At 37.0% G+C, this 24,625-nt stretch overlaps 1 protein-coding gene across 1 annotated transcript in view; it reads right to left on the bottom strand.

The window, feature by feature from the left end:
• Nucleotides 1–8,167: 8,167 nt before the first annotated feature.
• CPS1 (carbamoyl-phosphate synthase 1) overlaps nt 8,168–24,625 on the bottom strand; it is a 145,791-nt gene continuing 129,333 nt past the window's right edge. The window contains exons 33-38 of the mRNA XM_007187862.2: nt 24,054–24,128; nt 21,380–21,478; nt 14,425–14,484; nt 13,575–13,687; nt 10,002–10,131; nt 8,168–9,274 (exon numbers count right to left, since the gene is read on the bottom strand). Of these exons, the coding sequence (XP_007187924.2) occupies nt 9,176–9,274; nt 10,002–10,131; nt 13,575–13,687; nt 14,425–14,484; nt 21,380–21,478; nt 24,054–24,128 (576 nt within the window). The 3' untranslated portion in view covers nt 8,168–9,175. The remainder of the gene's footprint in view (nt 9,275–10,001; nt 10,132–13,574; nt 13,688–14,424; nt 14,485–21,379; nt 21,479–24,053; nt 24,129–24,625) is intronic.

Raw genomic sequence — 24,625 nt, 5'->3', positions numbered from 1 at the left:
ACCTTCCAAAGAAACCCAACTACCAGCTGAGTATACAAAATGACCCCACCAATGTCACAAAAGCAGATGAATCATACAGCCAAGTCTGGCCCAAATATCTAACCTATGTAACTGTGAGATATAATAAAAAAGTTGTTTTAAGCCACTGAGTTTTGGGGTAGTTTGTTATACAGCAATGGATAAATAACCACAGCAGAAAATGATAGATGGCTCTGCCACAAAGAAATCAAACCTGACATTCTGTCATCACATAACCTCAAAGTCCCCAGGCTCTAAAGAAGTCATTTCACATTTATAAGCAGATTTCACTTCCGTGTTGGGATCCAGATCGATAAACATGGATCTCTGACTCTGCCCTGTTACTGGCCCCTCAGAGTGCATCTCCATTGTATTCATAAATGAGTCCATGCACACTGGCTGCTCACCTGGCAGAATTCTTTATCCCCTGGGTCCACTGAAAGCTCCCACAGCTTCTGATCATAATTCACATTTTCATTAACATCTTCACCTGGACCCCAAAATCAGTTCACGTGACCAGGTAAGTATTCGGACAACACCCAACTCTTCCTTCATCTGCTGTCTACTCCTCCTGACCTCCTCTCTCAACTTCTTTGATCTTCCCCTTGCTCTCGGTGACTCTCCCCTGCAGCTCCATCTCCTTCCCAGACCTACTGCTTCTTTCTACCTCCTCCTTTCACCTCTGTATGAACTTGGGCAGTCACTTTACCTCTCTTCACATCTGTAAATTAAGGATGCAGTGAACATTAAAATTAGGTCATATAATTTAAATGTTAGCATATCACAGGATACAGAGTAAGTGCTCAAAATATGTTCACCTTCATTAAGATCATTACTATTATCCTTCAGCCTAAAGCAATAGTGGCCCTGGCAGTCAACTCATGCCAATAAACACCTGTCTGACTACCAACTACTACAACATGTCGTCACTCCTTCCCATAAAAATCTAAATCCCATTTGGGCTCATTCAGGACCACTTCAATCATAATCAAAACCATCAAATCAAAATAACTACACTTCCCAGAAAATCAGAGCTTGTCATGGTGTGAATAAGTATAATGTCCAACCCCAGCATACAGAGAAGCTATCTGTCAAACTGTCACGGAGGTCCTTCCAGAAACCCAAATTTGTGCAACCAAATTACTCTTTATAATTTCATGGTTTTGTTCAATATGATTATATTATTTCTGATGGATATATCAAAGTTATTTCAGATTGGGTTAATCTGATTAGCAGAATATTAAAACTTGTTATTTTAGTCCAAGTAGTATAATATGACACTACATTTTCTTATCAACCAAGAAAAATAACAATTTGCAATTTTGTCGTCCTAGAAGACATTTTTGTTCAGAAATCTCAAAACATTTTAATATTGCATGAATTTCATTTTTATATTGCAAAGAGGTTAATAATAACTATTAGAATTTCCTCTTTTAGGGCTCTTTTTCCCCCAGTATATGATAGATATTGAATAAGCTATGTACATACTTATAAGCGATATGTTTCCAGTCTTTAAAACTAACTATAGAGCTGCCCTCTAGACATCTCCATTTAGATGTTCCATCACAATAACAACAACAACAATGATAATAATGGCTAACACTTACCATAGCACTTACTCTGTACCCAGCAATATTTGAAGTACCTAATTTCATTTTCTCAATCTTACAATCATGACAAGCCTATGAATAGGGATTATTATTCCCATTTTATGGAGGAAACTGAAGTATGAAAAATGTAAATAACCTGCTCAGGATCACACAGCTACTGAGCGTCAAGAGCCTGGATTCAAACCAAAGAAGACTGGCTCCAGAGTCTGGCTTTTAACCACTGACTACACACCATTTCCATTCTGCCTCTCATGGACACCTGAAACTCTTGTGATTAAAACAGAACTTATCATTTTCAACCAAAACCCAGTACTAACTCCTGTGTTTATTAATGCCAAAAATATCACATGATCTCTCACCTATTTGCTCAGGCAAACATGGAGCTCTGGATCTGAGTAACCCCTCTCACTCATCCAAACAAATCGTGACAGTTCTTTCTCCCAAATACATCATTCTTCAAATTGATTTCTCTTTCCTATTCCAGTCCAAGTGATTCTTGTCTCTCCCTCTCTCCCTCTCTCTCTCTGTCCTGGGTTAGATCACTGCATTAGCCTCTTAACTAGTCTCTGCCTCCAATCCTGGTTCATACCATCCATTCTCCGTTCTGCAGTCAAAGTGAGTTTTCCAAAATGCTAAAATAATTATGTCACCTTCTAACTTAACTTCAACATTTTCCTGCTATCCTTAGCAAAGTGTCCAAATTCCTTAACATGGCTTATAGGGTGCTTAGGGTTTAGTCTGTGCTATTTCCCAGCCTCACCATCAACCATGCATGAGTGATGCTCCAGTCACACTCAGCCTTCTTCAATTCTTCAAACACAGTATGTTTTCTTTGCCTCGGGGTCTTCACACACATTATTTTCACTGTGCATACACACTGTAGAACACACCACACTTCTTCACCTGGCAAATTCTTACTTATCCCTCGGGTTCCAGTTTAGATGTTCTTTATGGAAGCCTGCCCTGATCTGCCCCAGGCATGTGTTCATATAGCCCCTAAATTTCCCTTACAAAAGCATTAATCAAGTTCTATCATAATAGTATTTTTTAAACTCTCTGCATCCACCCCTAAACTGTAAACTTTGTAAGTCCAAATCTATTTTATTTATAGACGCTCAATAAATGTTTGTGAATTTAATGAATAAATATAAGACACAAACGGCTAAAGAAAAGTGATACGGAGATACTATATACAAGAAACTACATACTCTTAAATTGTCTATTTTCTACCAAAAAGTAGATTTGCATGACTATTCTGTGTGAACTACTCTATAATAAGCAATTATAAAGATGAAAAAGGAATGGTGAGTGGCCATGAACAAACTACAATGGAGAAAGAACAAATGAAGGTGTAGATTAAACATCACTCTTGGAGGTTGATAAATATGTGCTTATTTAAAATCATGGTCACTGAGATATACACAAGTATTAATAAGATTACTGAAACAATAACTAAAGTTGAAGAGAATTCTGTTGATCTAGTCTTGAGGAGAAAGTTGACTGAAGATTTTGGAAAATTAGTGTTTACAGGGTTTCCTTTACAAACTCTGCAGCCCCCTAAATATATGAAGAGTGAAATTAAGACTGGAGGTCTGGTGTAAACTGGATCAAGATCCCTTAGCCAAAGGAGGAGATAGGAACTTATAACTAAAAGGGAGGACAGGAACACAATCATTCTGATCAAACACTTTGCACCACAATCATTTTTAAGAATCAAAATTTTGTGGATTCAATAGTTTTGAACACCTATTATAATTTTGGTTCCAGGAATGTAACAGGGAAATATGTCCCTACTTTCTGTAGATCTGTGTAAGTACCAGAGACTCATGACTGGCTTTCAGCTCTAGGTTTCAGGTTGAAGAAAATAAGTGCTGAGATGACCTGGAATTATTTATAGTGGAATAACCTCAATGGATCAAAGAAAACCATCATTGATTAAAAGCAACCCCTTCATATGGACATTAGTACAAATATGGTAATCAAAGAACCATGTGTTTCAGTTACTTCTGAAAATATGTTTGAAATCACCCTTCCAGAGAGATTAGCATGGCAAAACCCAATTAGGGTAAGCCAGGGACCATTCCCTGATGAATCAGTCTACAAAGTACCATGTGTTTACATTTATAAGTCCCTGGGGCCCCACAGATCCACAGATTTCAACAGAGTCAGACCCTAGAGTGAGTGAATTACTTCTGAAGAAAACAGGACTTAACACAGTACACCAAGGCAGGTAATGATAGATTTAGCACAAGGTAACTTTTTGCTCTGGAGGCCCCCCAACACTGGGAAAGTCAATTCAGTGTTGCTTTATCTTATTCTGATATAATGAATAAAGTATGAACCTAATTTACTTCAAATGCTTGTGCCTTATGGTTTTAAAACAATCTCTAAAAATTCCTATTCACTCACATCTTAACTGCAACAATACCATTTTCCCCCTGCAGCTCCCTATATATTTTAATTATGAATGGGAAGGAAAGCGTATAAAACCTGGCAAGTAATATGAAATTATGTCCTTAGTTTAATTAGAAAACATTCTTTAAAAAGGATCCATATGTAACTCCTCTTGAATGGAGAGATTAAAATAAATATTAGTCTAATCCATATAAATTTCATTTGCAGAATTCTATGTGGAAACTTGTAAAGAATTATGGGAAACACTTAGCAGAATATTTCTGTTATGCTAATGACCTCAAAGCCATGCCATATTTCATCCTTCAGGACCTTGCATAGGCAGGTAGAAGAGAGACTATGAAGGAGATTACTGAATGAGCTTAAATTTCAGAAAGAAAAATATAGTTACCTAGACACTGGATATTAGAGTGTATTTTTATTAATAAAATACATACATTTTCAAGTTATTTCTCTTTTTTAATAACATGTTTTGAGCTTTGGGATTTCTTCTCTTTTCTGCATGCTCATATCTCACCTGTCTTCATTGCAGCTGCCAACAGCACTAAGCTTTGTGTGGGAAATTGCCACTTGGGAACACAGCATCTTTGACTTTTTTGTGAGACTGTTGTGTTTCTTCCTTTGATGAACAAAAGCACTTCTCTGGAGTTTGTGTGTATCTTCTAGGAAACACCTTAAAGAAATAATTAGCTAGGCTGGTAGTTTCAGGAGAGAGAAAGTGAACCTTTACCGCTACCAGAAAAGCCTATTTTTTTGTTTTGGTCAATAATCAATAGTTTTCTTTGTGAACACAAGTCCTTTATAAAATGAAAGTTTAAAGACTTTAAAAATGATCTTAAAGCAACAAGGAGCACTCACAAATGGTGTTAGTTTTGACTTGCTGAGGTTCTTTTTGTTTTTTATTCATTACTGCATTGATCTCAACAGCTGTAGGTACTTAAACTCTCTTTCTGGAACCCTTGCACCCTACACCGTGCACAAGAGAAGAAGTAGGGACAATTATTACCAATTTTTCACAGAGCCCAGGGAGCCGCGCAGGAGGAGGATGGACGTTCTTCCTCCTGCCACATTCCCCTCACACTCACCAATTGCAACAGCGTCTCATAAAATAGCACAGTAATATTCATTAGGAAAAATAGAATTTTTATACATAAGAGCCAAGGAAAAAGAAGTGGTAAGAGAAAGACAGGAAAGATGGAAAGTTAAGCTAGTCTTTTTCAAGCTAAGGGTGTCTCCAATAGTATATAATGAAAGGTCTTTGTGGATTTCCTTGGGTGTATGTGAGCATTTCTGGCACCTGCGCCTGCAGGGGAGCTGCGCCAGCATCCAAATGGTAATACTGGTGTGTAATTACAGAGCACTTAACTGCATTCAGCCTTGGTTTGTTTCTCTGATAATTTCCACTTTCATTGTTCAAGAGGCTGTGGACACTGTAGAAGCTGAGGTTCAAGTACCTGCAGCTGTTGAGATACATGAATGTAGTAGCTGTTTTTAAAAGTTTCCAGTAGGAATGCTGTTTAAGAGGAAAGTTTGACAAAAGTACAGTTAAAATAGTCTACTTACCTTTCCAAAGCCGTAGAATCCTACATCTCTAATTGGATCATTCTTTAGTCCTCTTTCTTCTTCATTTCACAAGCTGGCTGAGCTCCTTTTCACCCCACTCAGTAGAGCTGGTCCTCCTTGCCTGCTGTTGAAGTCTCAGTATGGAAAATGCTACTTTGATTTTTATTCAGCTCTACAGACATAGCCTGTATGTTGTCTGCACTGGTGATATATAACAGATTCAGACGTTTTAAAATGTGTTAACCTGTTTATATAAAAGAGTACAAATGTTCCAAAAGGACAAAGACTTGCCAAATCTAAACACAAATCTGCTTTCATTTTCTTGCATTTCTCTCCTCCAACCAAACTACTAAATGCATTATTTATTTGTGTTTAGTTCTTCTTAAAGTTTGGAACATTAGAAAACCCAAAGGTAACAAAAACAAAAATTAATATAATTTCATTTTCAGCACCTTGGAGAGAGAGTGTGTATCATCTTCCATTTCCCCAAAACCCTTTATTTCAGGAACAAAAATATAGGGATTATTTAGAAACACTACTGCTTGATTAATTATTACTATTCATTTTATTGTATTTTACAAATAGCTTCTTCAAATTAATATAAAAATTGAGAGCGTTTATAAAATTTCCACAGTACAAAACTTAACTATTACTTTGAACTTTTGGTACTTTCAGCAAGCAATTCTGTTTGTTTCAAATTATGAGTTACTTTTCTAAATTGGTCACTAACAGTCTGCTTACTTTTGGTCAAAGTGTAATTTTTCTCTTCCTTTGAGTGTGTATATACATATGTGTGTTTAGATAGATAGACAGATGATAGATAGATAGATGATTGATAGAGGATAGATAGAGAAAGCAATACTGAATCAAATGGGGTAAAATATTACCAATAGGTAAATCTGGGTAAAGGGTGTACTATTTTTATTTTTGCAAATTTTTAAGTGCAAAATTCTTTCCAAATAAAAAGTTTTTAAATTTCTATGTGGTTTAAACACGCATAACTAAGAATTCATTCTCAACCTCTCCCCATAGCTCTTTCTCTCCACACATGCCTTGAGCTCCAGTTATACGAGGCTGCTTGTAATTTCCTCAAATGAATGTGCTTATCCTCTAGTCTACCTGGAGAACTACAACACACTGTACAAGACAACACCTGAGACCATCTCCCCAGAAAAGCCTTTTCCTGATCTCTACAAGCAAGTATTTTCTTCACTGTGAGAAACGATTTTTTTTTAACATGTCTGTCTTCATTAAAATGCAAGATATAGGCTTCCCTGGTGGCGCAGTGGTTGAGAATCTGCCTGCCAATGCAGGGGACACGGGTTCGAGCCCTGGTCTGGGAGGATCCCACATGCCGCGGAGCAGCTGGGCCCGTGAGCCACAATTACTGAGCTTGCGCATTTGGAGCCTGTGCTCCGCAACAAGAGAGGCCACAATAGTGAGAGGCCTGAGCATCGCGATGAAGAATGGCCCCCGCTTGCCGCAACTGGAGAGGGCCCTCGCGCAGAAACCAAGACCCAACACAGCCATAAATAAATAAAATAAATAATAAAAATGAAGAATTTCTAAAAAAAAAATACAAGATATAAAGAAATGAAACTGCATTTTGTGTGACCCTGGGCATGTTACTTAACTTCTGGTGCTTCAGTTTCTTTATTTATAATATGGAGATGACAGCACCTACTCATAGGGATATTTTGAGGATTAGATGGGTTAACTCATGTAAAGGACTTAGAACTACCTGAGTAATAGCAGATACTCCATAATGTTAGTTACTTATGGTGGTGCTGGTGGTGTGATGGTGCAAAGTAATACAGCATCAGAAAAGTACTAGAATAATAGGTGTAGGAGGGATCATAGTATATTCTACACTAAAACTTGAAGAAACTCATTAAATATTTTTAGGTGAATGAATCGATGATCAGGGAGTATATTAATATAATATTATGGGGAAGAAGTAAGGAAGGGTCTCAACCACAATGATAACAAGAGGGAAAAAAGGGGAAAATAAATTTTAAAAGCCTTCATGTAGATCTATATCAAGGGAAAGGATAAAAGCTATTAGGTCCTCATTATCTTAGAAATTTCACAAAGCCACATTTTAGGTGGTATTTCTGGGATATGGTATCACCACGGCCATTGACACTGTCTTTCAGACAATATGGATCAGCCTCTGACTGGGTTCAAGTGCTTTTCTCTGTGTTATGCAAGACTTTTTTAAAAGTTTAATTTATTATATATGTGTGGCAATCATTAGTCAGTGTGTGATTATAGCTGTATGTTTGAAAGGGTCCAGATCAAGGGTAGTATATAACTACATAAAAATATAATAAATTTTTTATGAGATTTATAAGCAAGGGATGGGAGGAGGAAAAAAAAGAGAAATGTAACAGTTTAGCTTCATTAATTTTAATATTAATTTGTTCATACCCTATAGGGCTTTGAATAGAAAAAGAAAAAAAGATATAATCTTGGCCCAAAACCCTGTTTCATCAGAGAAATGAACAGATTTTGTGTATCAATGTAAAAACAAATGAACACATAATAGCAAGAATACAACTGTCTTGTCTGTTGATAGCATTTTATTTAAAAGTTCACAATTAGAGCACTTGTAATAACACAAAAAGTTTAAAAGTGACAAAGGCTGCCTGTAGGAAGGACTTTTCTTATATGTAGAAGGAACAAGGACCTTGTGCTTAATATGTGTAAAACTCTCATCGCAGCGTGGGACTCAGTAGATCAACAGAATCTATAATCTGAAGGGAATGAACATAACTTCCAAGTTATTCCAAAGTTGGCAGGAAGAAGGGGGGGTGGCAGAGATGGCATAAATCTGAAGATTTCACTTGGCTCAGGTTAAAAATCCAAAGAAAAACAAGAATAAACCACCTCAGCGGTATCCACCATCTGCTGACATACTACAAAACACAAAACTGCAAACCAGGGCCCTTTAAAGAAATCCATACTTTAAAGACCTCTGTCACACTTCTCAAATTCAGCACTGTGGGAGGGGATAAGGATATTCCTGGTTAAGCCAGAGAGAATGATTATTAAAAAGAAGCAATACACAAACATCATGATGGAGGAGTTCATAAATTAAATCCATATTTCATTTTAACCATTTTTATAGTATTCTGCCTTTGTTAAAGTGTCCTGAGTATGGCAGATAGTATTTAAAAACAATGACAATAGTGTCCATAAAGTATATATAGAAAGAGTTCAGAAGATAGAGCAGCAACTTTTTCGACCTTGATCATCGTTAATCAGCACCATAAAATGTTAGCTGCAAAGAAGCATGTAGGTAAGCTTAGCCCACCAAAAATAAGGCATTAGTAAATGAAGGAATTCTCGTGAAGAACAGTTACTCAGGAAGGACTCTCTAAGTAAGGTTTTTAAAAAGTGACTGACAACAATTTAATTGTGAAAGAAGAGAATATTAAGGCATAACTAAGTAAACTGAAATAAAGCTTGATATCAATATTTGTCTCTGGGAAAGAAAGTTGAGAATCAGTTCCTTTAGATAAAAAAGTGGCTTAGGTTGATTTAAGAATGGAGATGGGGTATCCGTTTCTCTATGCCGCTTTCCCAGCACCATACTGCCTGTAGTGGAAGAGACTCTTGGCGTCCACATTGCGAGATTTCTTCACAGCTTCCGCAAAAAGTTTGGTCACCTGAAAATATAAGGGTAGGAATCTTAGCAACGCGTACGAAATGAAAGCAAATGTTTAACGAAGCAGAAGCAAAAAGTCACAGTTTCTGTACCCAATTTTCAAAGGGGCAGGAGATGGAAGACACAAACATTTTTATTTAATGGGGACTTTCTCCTGTATCTCAGACCTCAACATGAATAAGCTTATTTCCCCCCACCCCCCATGGGGATTAAAACTGACTGAGGCGGAAAAAAAATACAATGGGCAGAAAGTTAATGAGTCTTGACAAACATTTCTTCTCCCTGTGATAAATTTGATGGGTCATGTCCAAGTAGAAGGGAACATACCTCCTGCAATCATTTCCTGTGAATTGGACAAGTGCTTGCACTGTATCTGGATCTTCAATGATCATTAACCTGTTGCTTTTATGTGGTGGCTTTCATTTAGACACGATGGAATAAAATTGTGTATCTTTATTCCATGCCACACCACATGTTATTTAAAGGATAATTGTATGGGTAATGAGAGAACCATGGCTATCCATGGTTTCTGATTATCTCAACTCCTTGATCACCAACTGTCTCAGATAGGCCATGACCTACCAAAATAGACCATTATTTTAGATTCTATTTAGAAATTCTTCTCCATTCTGAAAGTTACAAGAAAGGGAAAAGAGAGATGTGCACTCTTAAGGGAGGCACAGAAATAAAAACCCTCAGGCAGGCTATCTTTGAGAAAAATAACATACCTGGAAATTAGTGAGGAGAGCAATTCCACTGTCAACAGCTGTCCTCCGAATCACATAATTATCATGGACAAATTTAGTGTTGTTATTGGGGAGGTTAATCACCAGGTCAATGCTGCCGTCTCTAATCAACCTGGAGGAATAAACCAAATAAACACAAGTTTACAGGAGACTATGTATATTTTATAATTAGTTTTTTAAAATACTAATGTAAATTACTGTCTTAACCATTCAAGTCCATGCCATACTCAGTTGATTGACACCAACCCTCCTTTATTCTTAAGCAGATGTACAAATTACACACATTTGGGGGTTATAAATTTTTGTTGTGTTCTTGAAAGAATTCTGGTGAATGCCTAACTAATCAAACGGAAATATCTGTTTCTCTTTAAAATGCTATCTATCCATAGCAAGAATTGGTAATTTGATAGACAATTATTTATTTTACAGGAGGTGGTTCCTCCAGCACTGAAGGCCATTCGGCCCCCATACTACCCCCTCAGATCAACTTTACTTCATTGCCTGTTTCCCAGTGCCTCAGCTGATGGTGTGGAAATACAGGTCGCCTGATTTTAAATTAAAACATTTCACATTCTGTTGCTGGGCTACTACACACACTAGGAGACATTTAATCAAAATGTCAAAAGCATGAAGTATTGTTTTACAAAGCCCTAAGGAGGGCATATACCATCATTAGAAGTCTACTAAGGTCAGAACAATGTGCCCTTCTTTTATTAATGTGATAATAATTTTAGGTTACTTTCTTAAGAGCCTTATCAAATAGTATATCACATAGAATTTGGTATGACTTAGCCATTCAGTAGTCTGTAACATCCAGTAGCACCTGAGAATTATCTCCCACATACCTGTGCCACATAGCTCCATAAGTGTTGATGTAATGGTGTTCCTGAAGGCTCACATAGTGTGCTGAAATAAATGTCTTACAAAACCTAGTGATGTAGAGAATCCTAAAGATGCTACCAGAAAACTACTAGAGCTAATCAACAAATTTGGTAAAGTAGCAGGATTCAAAATTAAAGTACAGAAATCTCTTGCATTCCTATACACTAATGATGAAAAATCTGAAATAAAAATTAAGGAAACACTCCCATTTACCACTGCAACAAAAAGAATAAAATACCTAGGAATAAACCTACCTAAGGAGACAAAAGACCTGTATGCAGAAAACTATGACACTGATGAAAGAAATTAAAGATGATATAAACAGATGGAGAGATATACCATGTTCTTGGATTGGAAGAATCAACATTGTGAAAATGACTATACTACCCAAGGCAATCTACAGATTCAATGCAATCCCTATCAAACTACCAATGGCATTTTTCACAGAACTAGAACAAAAAATTTCACAATTTGTACAGAAAAACAAAGACCCCCGAATAGCGAAAGCAATCTTGAGAAAGAAACACGGTGCTGGAGGAATCAGGCTCCCTGGCTTCAGACTATACTACAAAGCTACAGTAATCAAGATAGTATGGCACTGGCACAAAAACAGAAATATAGATCAATGGGACAGGATAGAAAGCCCAGAGATAAACCCACACACATATGGTCAGCGTACCTTTGATAAAGGAGGGAAGAATATACAACGGAGAAAAGACAGCCTCTTCAATAAGTGGTGCTGGGAAAACTGGACAGCTACATGTAAAAGAATGAAATTAGAACACTCCCTAACACCATACACAAAAATAAACTCAAAATGGATTAAAGACCTAAATGTAAGGCCAGACACTATAAACTCTTAGAGGAAAACATAGGCAGAACACTCTATGACATAAATCACAGCAAGATCCTTTTTGACCCACCTCCTAGAGAAATGGAAATAAAAACAAAAATAAACAAGTGGGACCTAATGAAACTTAAAAGCTTTTGCACAGCAAAGGAAACCATAAACAAGACAAAAAGACAACCCTCAGAATGGGAGAAAATATTTGCAAATGAAGCAACTGACAAAGGATTAATCTCCAAAATTTACAATCAGCTCATGTAGCTCAATATCAAAAACAAACAACCCAATCCAAAAATGGACAGAAGACCTAAATAGACATTTCTCCAAAGAAAATATACAGATTGCCAACAAGCACATGAAAGAATGCTCAACATCACTAATCATTAGAGAAATGCAAATCAAAACTACAGTGAGATATCACCTCACACCAGTCAGAATGGCCATCATCAAAAAATCTACAAACAATAAGTGCTGGACAGGGTGTGGAGAAAAGGGAACCCTCTTGCGCTATTGGTGGGAATGTAAATTGATACAGCCACTGTGGAGAACAGTATGGAGGTTCCTTAAAAAACTAAAAATAGAACTACCATATGACCCAGCAATCCCACTACTGGGCATATACCCGAGAAAAGTATAATTCAAAAAGAGTCATGTACCACAATGTTCATTGCAGCTCTATTTACAATAGCCACGACATGGAAGCAACCTAAGTGTCCATCGACAGATGAATGGATATAGAAGATGTGGCACATACATACAATGGAATATTACTCAGCCATAAAAAGAAAAGAAATTGAGTTATTTGTAGTGAGGTGGATAGATCTAGAATCTGTCATACAGAGTGAAGTAAGTCAGAAAGAGAAAAATAAGTACCATATGTTAACACATATATATGGAATCTAAGAAAAAAAAACAAAAATGGTTCTGAAGAACCTAGGTGCAGGACAGGAATAAAGACACAGAAGTAGGGAATGGACTTGAGGACGCGGGGAGGGGGAAGGGTAAGCTGGGACGAAGTGAGAGAGTGGCATGGACATATATACACTACCAAATGTAAAACAGATAGCTAGTGGGAAGCAGCCACATAGCACAGGGAGATCAGCTCGGTGCTTTGTGACCACCTAGAGGGGTGGGATAGGGAGGGTGGGAGGGAGGGAGATGCAAGAGGGAAGAGATATGGGGATATATGTATATGTATAACTGATTCACTTTGTTATAAAGCAGAAACTAACACACCACTGTAAAGCAATTATACGCCAATAAAGATGTTAAAAAAACCCCAAAAACCCTAATGATGACATAGCCTAAGGCATAATAAGCAACCTGATCAAAGAATGGCAAATTAGGTAATACAATAGATGACATTACCATAGCACTCCCCCTAGTGTCCTGCATGCTGCAAGTCCTCAGTAAATTGACTGATTCATTGATGTACAACATCAGTGAAATTCAGCTGAGCATTCTTGATATACACAATATAAGTTTGACATAAAATACAGAGTGCTACATTACATTCTTCATGCCCATGATTCTCATCACTGAGATCTTGGTGTCAGTCAAGGAAATGGATACTTACTAGGAGACATTTTGAGAGATGCTACATATCACCATGTACATATATGGAATTATGTGTTTTGTAGTAATAGCAAAGTTCATGAGAAGGAAGCTTTACTATCGTTCACAAATTTCGTCATTTTAAATTGGATGACTAAGAAGACTTTTAGAAGACTTGCAATAGGGTAAGGTGATATATTTACATCCCACTAGTTCCCAAAGTTAATCCTTCATCTGTTTTGCTACCTCAGAATACTCTGCCCAGTTCTTACTTTCTGATGGAAGAGAGGCTGGGATTCTGTCCTTCTTGAGACGGCCACGCCACTGGGGTGGCAGGGACATTGTTGGCATTGAGCCAGTCTGATGTGGCTTCCGTGGCAAAGAGCTGCATTTGAGATGGAAAAGTCGGTTACTGTATCACAGGGAAAGTTCTCATAGAACAAAGACGCCCACTGGGACGCACGTGTCATTTAAAACATAGAGCAGAAAAAACTGGTGAATATGAGATGCAAAATGATGTCAGAAATAGAGATTTAGACTCAGCATCTAGAGTCATGGGCACTTTAAATATTTTTAAAATATTTGCAGTAAGAAAAAATTTAATGACCTCAATTGTAACTGCTTTTGTAGAGGAGAAAAATAAAGAGTTATTGATGGCTGAAAATTCATTGTTATTAGGCCAACAAACCCTCATGACCACAGGTCCAATGAGCCTTGGGACTCATTCTGTTTTACAGAACCAGGCTTTGTGTGGAGATATTCATGGCAAAGAATTTTTGCCTGTAACTGTAACACCTGGAAACTATGACTTCATATGGAAACAGGAAAAGGAAAAATGGAAAATATATGGAAATACATTGAAACTTTATCCCAATTCTGTGTACGCAAAACTCTCTAAGTTTTTAGCCAGCAAATTTTATTGAGTTTGTGGTAATTGTGTTAAAACTTAAAGCTAGTCTTTCTAATTAGTTTATTCCATTGACGTTTTGAAACTATCAAGTTAGATATCTGTCAAGTGGAGAGGCTGTATTTTGCGCTATTTTATTCGCTAATATTCTTCAGGATTCTTTTTTGCAGATAGAATGCTGACAGAAAACAACTTAAAAAAATAATATCACATACCTTGAAGCCTTCATTGTGTAATTGTTCAGCCACACCAAGGAATTGCGGACGGAATGATTGCTGAAATTAAAGGAATTTAACTGAATTCACTTTCCAGATATACATGCTATTCATTTAGTCATGCAATATGGCATTCTCTCATGTCATAAAAGGCAATGCCATGTGTTGCCAGGTGCTTTATATTCAAAGATGACAAGTTTTATCCTTTTATTCTCCTTTAGTGAGTATAAGCTCTTACTTATTTTCCGATATAGATGAAATTCCATCCACATAGTCTTGCTTTCTACTGTCTTACTTCTTACCCCTCAAATTCCTTCACCCCCTATTTAATCCACTTAGTCTCTGCCTGTAGAATCAGATTCACCCCAGTTCTGGATGAACCCTTTTCCTGGTCAGGGAGAATTTAAAGTCACCTGGATTAGGCGCTCAGCACCAAGTCAGCCTTGTTGGATGTTTTGCTGTTCAACCCGTGCTAATTGCTGAATTCTAACTTTGGACTGCACTTCAATAACTAGGCCCTGTCCTAGTAGTTCATGCACCGTTCCCTACAATAAGTCAATCATTTGGAACTCAGTTTGGCAAAGAGTAAAAGAATGGGCTCTGGAGTCACTAAGCTGCATTTCAAATCCTGTCTTACTATTCATGTGTATGAAAAGTTAATGTCTTTGAACCTCCATTTCCTCATTTATAAAACAGCAGTAAGGATATTCATGTATCTGCTTCTTGGGGCTCCACAATAAACGGTGTAACCTTGGGCGACTTACTTAACCTCTCTATGATGTACCTTCCTCATCTGTTAAATGGGAATAGTAACTGTATCCACATCATAGGGTCACTGTGGGTATTCAGTGAATAAGTCCTATGTAAGTGTTAGTACAGTAACTTAGCACGATTACAGGCTCATTAATAGTTCTCATTAAATATTATTATTACTATTATTAAAAATAATTGCTTTTTCAGCCTCCCAGAGACTAGATTCCTGACCCTGCACCCTAGCTCCCAAGGCTGGGTTCCTCTACTGGCTGTCACACTTACAACACAAACAAATTTTCTTCTCACATATATTTTCCTTCCCGACAGGCTTACTTAACATTCAATCTCACTGTTTAGATATTTTCTTAGAGTCCATTGCTGTGCTCTTCCGAGAGCCCCAGCTGGACTCACCCAGTTTCTGGACTGCATTCCCTGTACTGTCTATTGCCATCAGGGTTCCTCAGTTCTGAACATACCTCCTTCCTGTGACCAAAAGCCAGTATTTGCAAGACAGTGGTCAGGGTAAAAGAAAGCAAAGCTCAGTCGCCTACCCAATGTTCAACTTCTGACCTTGACCTCATTAACATGAGTGTCTGAGTAACCTAGCTAAACAGAGTATGCAAAACTATACAGAGTTAAAAACATCCATTCTGCTTCAAATTAGAAGATTTTGGCTGTTTTCATTCATAAAAAGTTTGTAAACAGATGACATAATTTGGTTACTTTAGAAAATGTTTTATAATCTATTAGAAACCATATTAGTAATAGTTGAAAAAAATCATGGATATGGTCTTATTTCAGAGTTTCAGAGAAACTAAGAATTGTGATAAAATATGTCAAGAGCCTTGCACAATTTTGATAATGTTTAATACACAAAACCTCCTAATATTTACTTGCAGAGGTTTTTTTGAGAAAAGATCTAAATCCTAGGAAAAGACCCCAAGACTATGTTCAAATATAAAATTCTTTCAGGTTCTGGCCCTCTCAATCCCAGAACTGCAGTTTTATGAGGGGAAACTATTGGCAAATGGAAAAGATAAATGCAAATGGATGAATCTCAGCTAAGGCAGGCTCAGGGATTATTCATGGCAGCCTTCTAGAACACAGATTTTAACCATGCCCAAGATAGTAGCTTTTTATTCCCACTTAGGACCCAACAGGAAGAAATGGGCTTAGATGCAAGAAGCTCAAGGCTAGACATAAAAAAAAAAAAAAAGTATAAAATCAGAGAGTAAGTCAATGACATCAGGGTAATTTAATGAGCTATGTGGCAGTCTCTTTAAGAATAGGTTAGGCAGAAAATTTGGATAATCATTTATTCAAGTTTGATTCTGCTTGGAAAGCAAGGGACTGACTGAAATGGCATTTTAGGTTTTCTTCATGTTTTAGTTGCCTTGAATATAGCAAATATATGTGAAATATTCTAAATGAACCTCTGAATTTTGTCAAGCCCCCCTAATATGGAGCATTATATAGTGGCCTCCTGCTAAACAAAGGACAGACTTAAGGAAGCACCAAAGTACATTAGGAAGCTCACCATAAAGGTGACCAAAAAACACTTATTGACCAATTGATACATTAATCATGTACTGAATGAACTATTATCAATCTCTAACATTTTCCCCTAGCAAAAAGTCAGTGATAATATATGGTCACCAGGTGATAACATAACATTGAACCAGTTTCCTAAAATACTATTTCACAAGTATAGTAGTTCTCAAAATGTGGTCCCTAGGGAATCAGCATCACCTGGGTTTGTTTAAATTACGAAAATTTGGGCCCTACCCCAGATCTATGGAATCAGGAATTCTGGGAGTTGATCCCAGGAATCTGCATTTTAACAAACCCTCCAGGTGATTCTGATGCGCACTTACATTTAGGAATAGGAGGGAAGAGGGGCTAGGAGGACCACTCTTCACTCATTTTGTAATTTGAGGTGAAGACGCATTAACCTTGGCCAAAGTCACTATGGAAAAGGTTGAAGGAGGAGTACTAGAATGTAATTTTTTTTTTCTTTGCCATTTTAAAGTAAAATAAGTCAGCAAATCCTCTAAGACCTGCAGACACCAGTCAGAACCTCATTATGGAGCTGTTTCAGTGTTGTCTCCCAGGTGGAGAAGATAAATATACGACATGACAGTATTGGCAGTTTCCAGCCAGGGAACTACTCTGCCTTCTGGTCTGGGGTGTTGGCTTTCATAGTCACATTATAAACTTCTATCAAACATGTATTGAACACTTGTGACACATAAAATAAGCTCTCTACAAAAAGAAATTACAGCTGTCAGCTTGCATCTGAGTAGCCCCAGATTTAATAGCTGATTGAAAATACCTGGGTAAGAAACCATTTGTTACTAAAGGTGAAAAGTACAAGCTGATTTATTTCCTGGAAAACATTTATACGGAAGAAAGTCTTTTAAAAATGAGAAAAACAAATATTTCCTCTAATTATCATTTTCACATTAATCCAACTTCTGGCTACAGAACCAGAAGCCAAGTTGAGGCTGCGTCATGCCTGTGGACTCTACAGGGACGTCTGGATTGACAATGCTATGGTTGTTCCTAATGATTCTGTACTAAAGATAAAAGGTTATTCATGTCACTTGGAGTTGTCTTTTTCAAATAAAATGCTTGCTTTGTGTTTCTGAGCAATGCTGAAGCGCAGATGTCAGGATGGTGCTCTTCACTAGCCATCACTGAATAGCCCAATCAGAGGGGAAAAAACAGTGAGGGCTCTTGATCTACTCTAGAGTAAATCATTTATTGTTAAAGGGCGTTCCAGAAAACTTCAAAACAAGGCAGATTGCCTACTCATAGCAACTAAAAATAAACCCTGATGGAAATATTGCAGGAAAATCAAAGACGATTTTGTTGCCACATAAACCTACATTACGCCTTTCTTGTATTAGGATCTGTGCTTATGGAAAGGGTCTTGGTAGAGACACAGTACATATAATAGTTGACAAGGATCCTTTGACAAAATCTAAATCTTGATTTTTTTTCCCTAAGTCCTAGTTACGCAAAATTGATGCTATGAATATTTCAAACTTCCCAAGTAATTTGACCATAGGATTAACTTTGAGAAGGCAGAAACAGAGGGTCTCTGTGTATGAAGGAGTAGGGTAGGAAAGAGAAAAGAAAGAAAAATTAGGAACACTGAAATATAACCAATGAGCGTGTACACATGCACACACACACACACACGCACATGATCTATTTACTAAGTGTTGAGACGTGGTTGATACTTGCTAGTGATAAATTAAAATTTGAAATATGTGTTAAACTACCAACAATAAGAAAAAATGTTTCCCGGCTCAGCGTCCCTTTTGCCCTTCATCCATATTTCTCCTTTCCCCCAATTTTCTCTTGCAACCTGCTGTGAAAAGTTAGAGGTAAGGTTTCTTCCATTAAATCTTTCTACTCATAGCAGGTAGCTGGGTCAGGGTGGGGCAATGATGAGAAAAGAAGACCTTTACTTCAAATAAATGGTATAGATGTTGACCAATCTCCCCATTTATACATGAAGGAATAATAAAGCAAATTAACTGCAACAGTGCTGGCTACCAGGGCTCTTCTGTGATTGAAGTCTACACAACATCATGCTAAATGAATGATTATCTCAGGAAATCAAAATGCAATGGTGGACTTTCTTTCTTAGTGCTTCATTACATAACTCAATGAAATGCCTTCTCTTGTATTTACTGGCCTTAACCCCGTTTATATATTAGCAGTACTATTTTAGGTCCTTTTCAGTTCTGACTTTATGTATTTGGATGAATTTATATGAATTCTTCTGTCCAAGTGGAATCACGTTAAATAAAATGTGTTTTTTTCAAGCATAATGTATCCGGAAATATGGAAATATAATTACTTTATCCACAGTTAATATGAAGCTTAGGTAGATTTGGTCCCATTCTGCCTAAGAAGATGTCCAGTGAGTTTTAGCTATTAACTCTAGGGTTAGTATATTCTGTCATATTGTTCAGTTAAATTTATGACTATCCTTTTTAACGAAATCACTATACATGAAAATCCTCCATATAATAATGAAGAGATTACACACTGACTGTTGGTGATGGCAGCTTTTCTTTGCCTCCCATATAAAGTAGGTTAGAAAATGATTTTTGCATATCTCTAGAGGCTTAGAGTCTTAATGATCAATTTTACCACAGCTGCAAATATTTTATTAAATATAATTTTATTATTAAATATTTCTTTAAATATAATTTTTAAATTCTGCAATTAAAATACATATATATTTAAATTCCTTACATTATGCATGCATGCACAGGGAGAAAGTTCTTTGCAAAAATTCATGTAGCTGCTGGAACACTGATTTCTTTAAAAAAGAATACACCGAAAGGTAAAACTTCAATGGACAAAACCTCATTGCTTTAAGAAAACTTTTTTTCCCCTACAAACCCCCTTTTTTCGCTACAAAGCAAAAATTCTGTTCACTGACGCCAAAATCACACTAGTACTTCATGGGGATCAAATTAATTTTTGCTTTACATTTCCCTGCAGCATTGGAACCAAACAAGGCACAATTTTATACATCACTGACTTCTTAAAGTGGTATTTTAAAATGTTAGCACTGTTATGATTAGTTGTGAGGACGGGGACTAAGGGCATGGTCTCCTCTGAATGCCCCCAGGTCTCAAATTAAACTTTAAGCCATAACTAGAAGTTGGAGAAATACTCTTATACTTGTGACTTAATAATACTTAATACCCATTATAATGTGATGAGTCTCTCATATGGTGTGATGTGTCTCTGAACTGCCATTAAGCTTCGCAATTGCAATTCATCTTGTTAGCTTCTGTTCTAACTGTTCACCATCGCCCTTCTGGCACCTTTATGAAGCAAAATCCCAATTTAGTCTTTGCAGAAACTTCTCCAAAGCCGCTACCCATCCAGTCTCCAGAGTCTAATTTGCTGATATTAAGGCACTCTAATGCGACAGCATCTATAATAATTACCCACTGATTTGAAAATACCTGGTATTATTCTAATTATATTTTTATTGATTTGTATGTAACCATGCAGGATTTGAACTTATTAAAAGTATGGCAGGGGTGATATATAAAACCATCTATTGTTATTATAGGCTCCAAGAATTACTAACCTCAAATGAAAGTGAATGATCAGTTGGGAAACATCTAGTATTTTTCAGGAAATTTATAAATAAACAGTTTGTACATTCTTGCAATAATATTCCAAGGAGTGATATGAGTTTCCTGGCTCCCATTTTGCCCTAAGATTTACATTTGACTTGCAATAATAAACTAATAATGTCCTTCTCACTGTATGAAGATATTCACATATAATTACTTCACCCTGCTTTGACTTAGAAGGTTTACTAAGTAACAATATTTCAAGAACTTCCACAGTACACTGTGGGATGTGCTGACTTTCTTAAGCCCATTATGTCACCTCCCTTTAAGAACTTTCAATTTGTCTTGGAGTGTCAGGCTAAGAAAATTTCTCAAATAATGCCCATGTCTTCTTCAACTTTGAACCTTTGACATTTAGTAGAAATTGAAATGTGAATGAATGAAAGTAAGGAAGGAAGGAACAGAGGTCAGCAGGGGATAATACTGACTTCAGTTTGGGATGTGTTGTGTTTGAGACATCCAGATAGAGGTATCCAGCAAATTGTTGGAAACAGGGGATGGCTGAGGATAAAGATTTAAAGTTGATAGTTTTAGATGGAGAGTGGATACCACAGACATGAATGAGCTGGCAAAGGGGAAAGTCAAGAGAAAGAACTAGACATAGACATAGACACAGACTCAGAAAAAGAGTTGAGACCCAACCTTATGGAAAGCCTAGGTTCAGAGGCTAAGGAGGTAGAACTAAGAATAAAAATATAGAAAAGATGTAACCAAAGAGTAGAATAGAATCCTTTTGAAGTTACCCTAAATCCCGTTCAGGATAAACACCCCTTCACTAGAGATTTTTTTCTTTTCTTTCTTTTTTTTTTGGTTGTTTATTCACTTATTTGTGTTGGTTGCTGCAATGAGAAAAGGCAAAAATCAGGGAACAGACAGAGTACAAATGTCCATTCTTTCTGGAAGTTGCTGGGTTTTTTTTCGTGGAACTTTAAACAAATCTCCCCTCTTCTATACCACCGTTAAGGTCATTTCCCCCACCAACTCTCAGCATGTGCCCACAGGCATGCATACAACCACACACCACTTACCTGAATTCCAATCAAGATGCCTTTCTGGGGTATCTTAAATCCTGTGGAAAGCATTGCCTTTAGGAAAGCGGTATGAATACCTTCACCAAAGCAAGCCACCTGTTTAGAATAAATGACAAAAATAAAGTAAAAGAAAGCAAATGATAGTCACCCAACCTTACCAAAAAACAAACACAAATGAAAAGTCAGAGACTCCTATGCTAGATTTTACTGAGTTGCCCAAGGACCATGTAATCTGAATCCAGGGATTAAAAGTCTGCCTAGGGCAGACGTATCTTGTGTTTTTAATTAAGCATAATGAATAAATAAGCAATTCTTTCTCTGTCCACCAATACTCCATGGAGCAACGTAACTGGATTCTACTGTGAGATATTTGGATATAAATTACAGCTTCTGGCCCATAATATGGTGAGTTACCAAATGTTAATATGACTTAACGTTTAAATAATGGTATATGTCACGTATGCTATGCAACAGGGCATGAATTCATGGGTCAGTAGCACAAATGCATAACTGCTGATCAATCAGTTAGGAGTCATTTCATATGTGTGAGAAAGCCTTCAGAGAAATTCAATAAATCTATGAAAATCTCAAAGGAACTTGTTCTTTTATTATTATTATTATTATTGTTTTCATAAAATGAACCAAAATACCTTGCTACTAGTCCTGAATACTATAGCCTAAAGTAAAAAAAATTCCAAATTAACATATAATGTTGGGATATACAGAGGCTTCCCCTAGGGTAACTGTGCTACAATATAACTACAAGTCAAGTGCCCACACTAACTACAGAACAAGTGGTATATCTGAGCATGATAGGAGTAGATTCTGCCATGCACATCATCATTGGGCACGGGTAGAGAACCACCATTAGAGTAAATAACACTGATGGCTAAATTCATTCTTTAAGCAAATGACTCCCTTACTGTCAAAGGAAAGTTCTCATGACTATGATTTTCAGTTGATCACCAGTACATGCTGCTTTTTACTCTACAGTGAACGTTTTCTTTGGTCAAGAACTGGCTAACCAAATTAGTAATGTCACCCTAAGCTAACAGAACCCAAACCACACTGAAAGAACCTGGGCAATTCCATCATAAGTGCATATACAACGCACAAGAGGTTTTAGCAGTTTTCTACAAATAACATAAAAAGTAGTTAAATATGTAAGTAAAGATTAGGACTAACATTCCCACCTCACCACTAGGAAAGCTAAAGGTTTATTTAATCCCACAACAAGCCATTTTAACACTGAAAATGTCTCTGAAGCATAACTGAGATTTCACTAACCTAGAATTATTATTATGATTTCAGTTATAAAACAGAACTTGTAACATTGTACTTAGTGACACTTGGAAATATGACTAATTATGGAAGAAGAATTATCTCTCTGTACTTCTGAAACAGATACAAGAAAGGGGGAGCTGAATTTCTAATTCTCTCATATTTTTGTATTTCAACAACTCCAATAATGTATGTCTGGAGGCAGAATGGACATAGATACAGTACTGAAAATAGATTTGCCACACTAGAGAAAACAGCATGAAGGAAAACAGATCTCTCCCTGATCTGAATCCTGGGCTGGCTGAAAACAGCCCTGCTACTGAGTGACCAAGGGATCACGATGAATATCAGAGCAGCTCCTTAAACAGCAGAGAAATGTAATGAAAGTCCCTTGTTTTCAAGTTAGGTTTTCTCATCTATTAAATTAACAGAAGCAGCAAAGGAGCTAAGAAAAGGCAATCATCAGTCCAAATACGAACAAGATAGCCATTTATTGCCTCCCTTCCTGTTTCACTTGGATTCTCATCACAGATCTTGCTTGCAACCAGGCAACCATATAAAATATCACGTATATGTTGCAATTAGGTATTTTCCCCTTTCAGGTTTTCCTCAACACCAAGAGGAAACAATGACGTCTCCCAGTCTGATGTTGCCACCCCCGTGTGCACTGATGAGAATCTGAAGGCTGTATCTAGTAAGTCTGTCAAGGGCTAGGTGATTCATAAAATGTCCTGGCACTAACATGTAGGGAACTCTCTGGAATCTGACAGCTTTCTACAAGAAACACATTTCACATTCTTAAAGAAACCTTCAGCTGACAGAGTCCTCAACACAAGTGAAGAGGGACATCCAGTGGCCAGTCCCACTATAGTTTTTAGATAATCCCCAGGAGGTTAAAGTTGCTTTGAAAGTGGTTCTGGGATTTTGCATATATCTGCAGATCCCACAATATTTTGGCCCCACTATCTTTCTGCTGCTGTACATTCATTCTACATATTGCTAGTAAAATCACAATGATCTAATTTCATAGTAGCAAGGAAAGTTAGAGGGAGCAAGAGATGCTGTTACAGAGAGACCTGAGAACCTTAAAATAAAAATACCTGGAAGGTATTTACCTAGACATCTAGAGAAATATTTGAAAGATGTTCTCAATGTGTAATGTGGAAATGAATGACACATGTTGAAATATAAGTGAGAATTTAGACTCTGGGCTACAAAAGTCAAAGATTTTTCCTCAGCTCAAAATGCCTAAGTCTTTTCAGACTTACTCTGATAGCAAAAGAAGTATCCCACTAACTACTTACTAACTTGCTTTACTATATTCAGATCATAAAACCATAGATTTCAAAGTAGATTTAATGAAAGTGTTCATGGATCATTAATTAGTTACCTCTCCAGTAGAAGCCATCTCACAACGCAGAATGGGGTCAGCGTCTCTCAACCGGGGCCAAGAAAACATTGGAGCCTGTCAAAAAGAACGGGTAGGAAAAATATGTGAGAGAAGGGTATGAAAGGAATAAAGGAGGATAAAAATATTTAGTGAATCATCTCTCATAGGGTTCATTTAGGCTACAGTAGACATGTAAAAAATTTCTTTGGTCCAAGCATCTGACTTGAAAAGTGGCTTTAAACCTCTGTTCCAGGAATTTCTTGAGCTTTGGGCCAAAAATTGGGTTAAATAATCACAAATTATTTCTGTAAATAGGGCCCCAGTGACCAGTCTAGGCCAGTGTTTCTAATCTGGCTTACACATATTCTTACTGGAGTGATTTCAAACGAAGTATATTGGACATTGGTCTCCCCAAACACAGAGTTCAAACACACTTTTTCCTTGGTAGGCTTCTGAAACATTCCTCTTCTTGTTCTGATTATTTGGACTTGCAACAAGCCACCTTGCCAGAAATGTCTGTCTGCAAGCTGACTTCTGAGACATTAAACTGCTGTTAATACCTCTTTAAAAGC

This window comes from Balaenoptera acutorostrata, chromosome 8, assembly GCF_949987535.1.
Source record: "Balaenoptera acutorostrata chromosome 8, mBalAcu1.1, whole genome shotgun sequence".
Classification (NCBI taxonomy): domain Eukaryota; kingdom Metazoa; phylum Chordata; class Mammalia; order Artiodactyla; family Balaenopteridae; genus Balaenoptera; species Balaenoptera acutorostrata.
The sequence above is the reverse complement of the archived record's forward strand: the minus strand, read 5'-3'. Positions and strand labels throughout refer to the sequence as shown.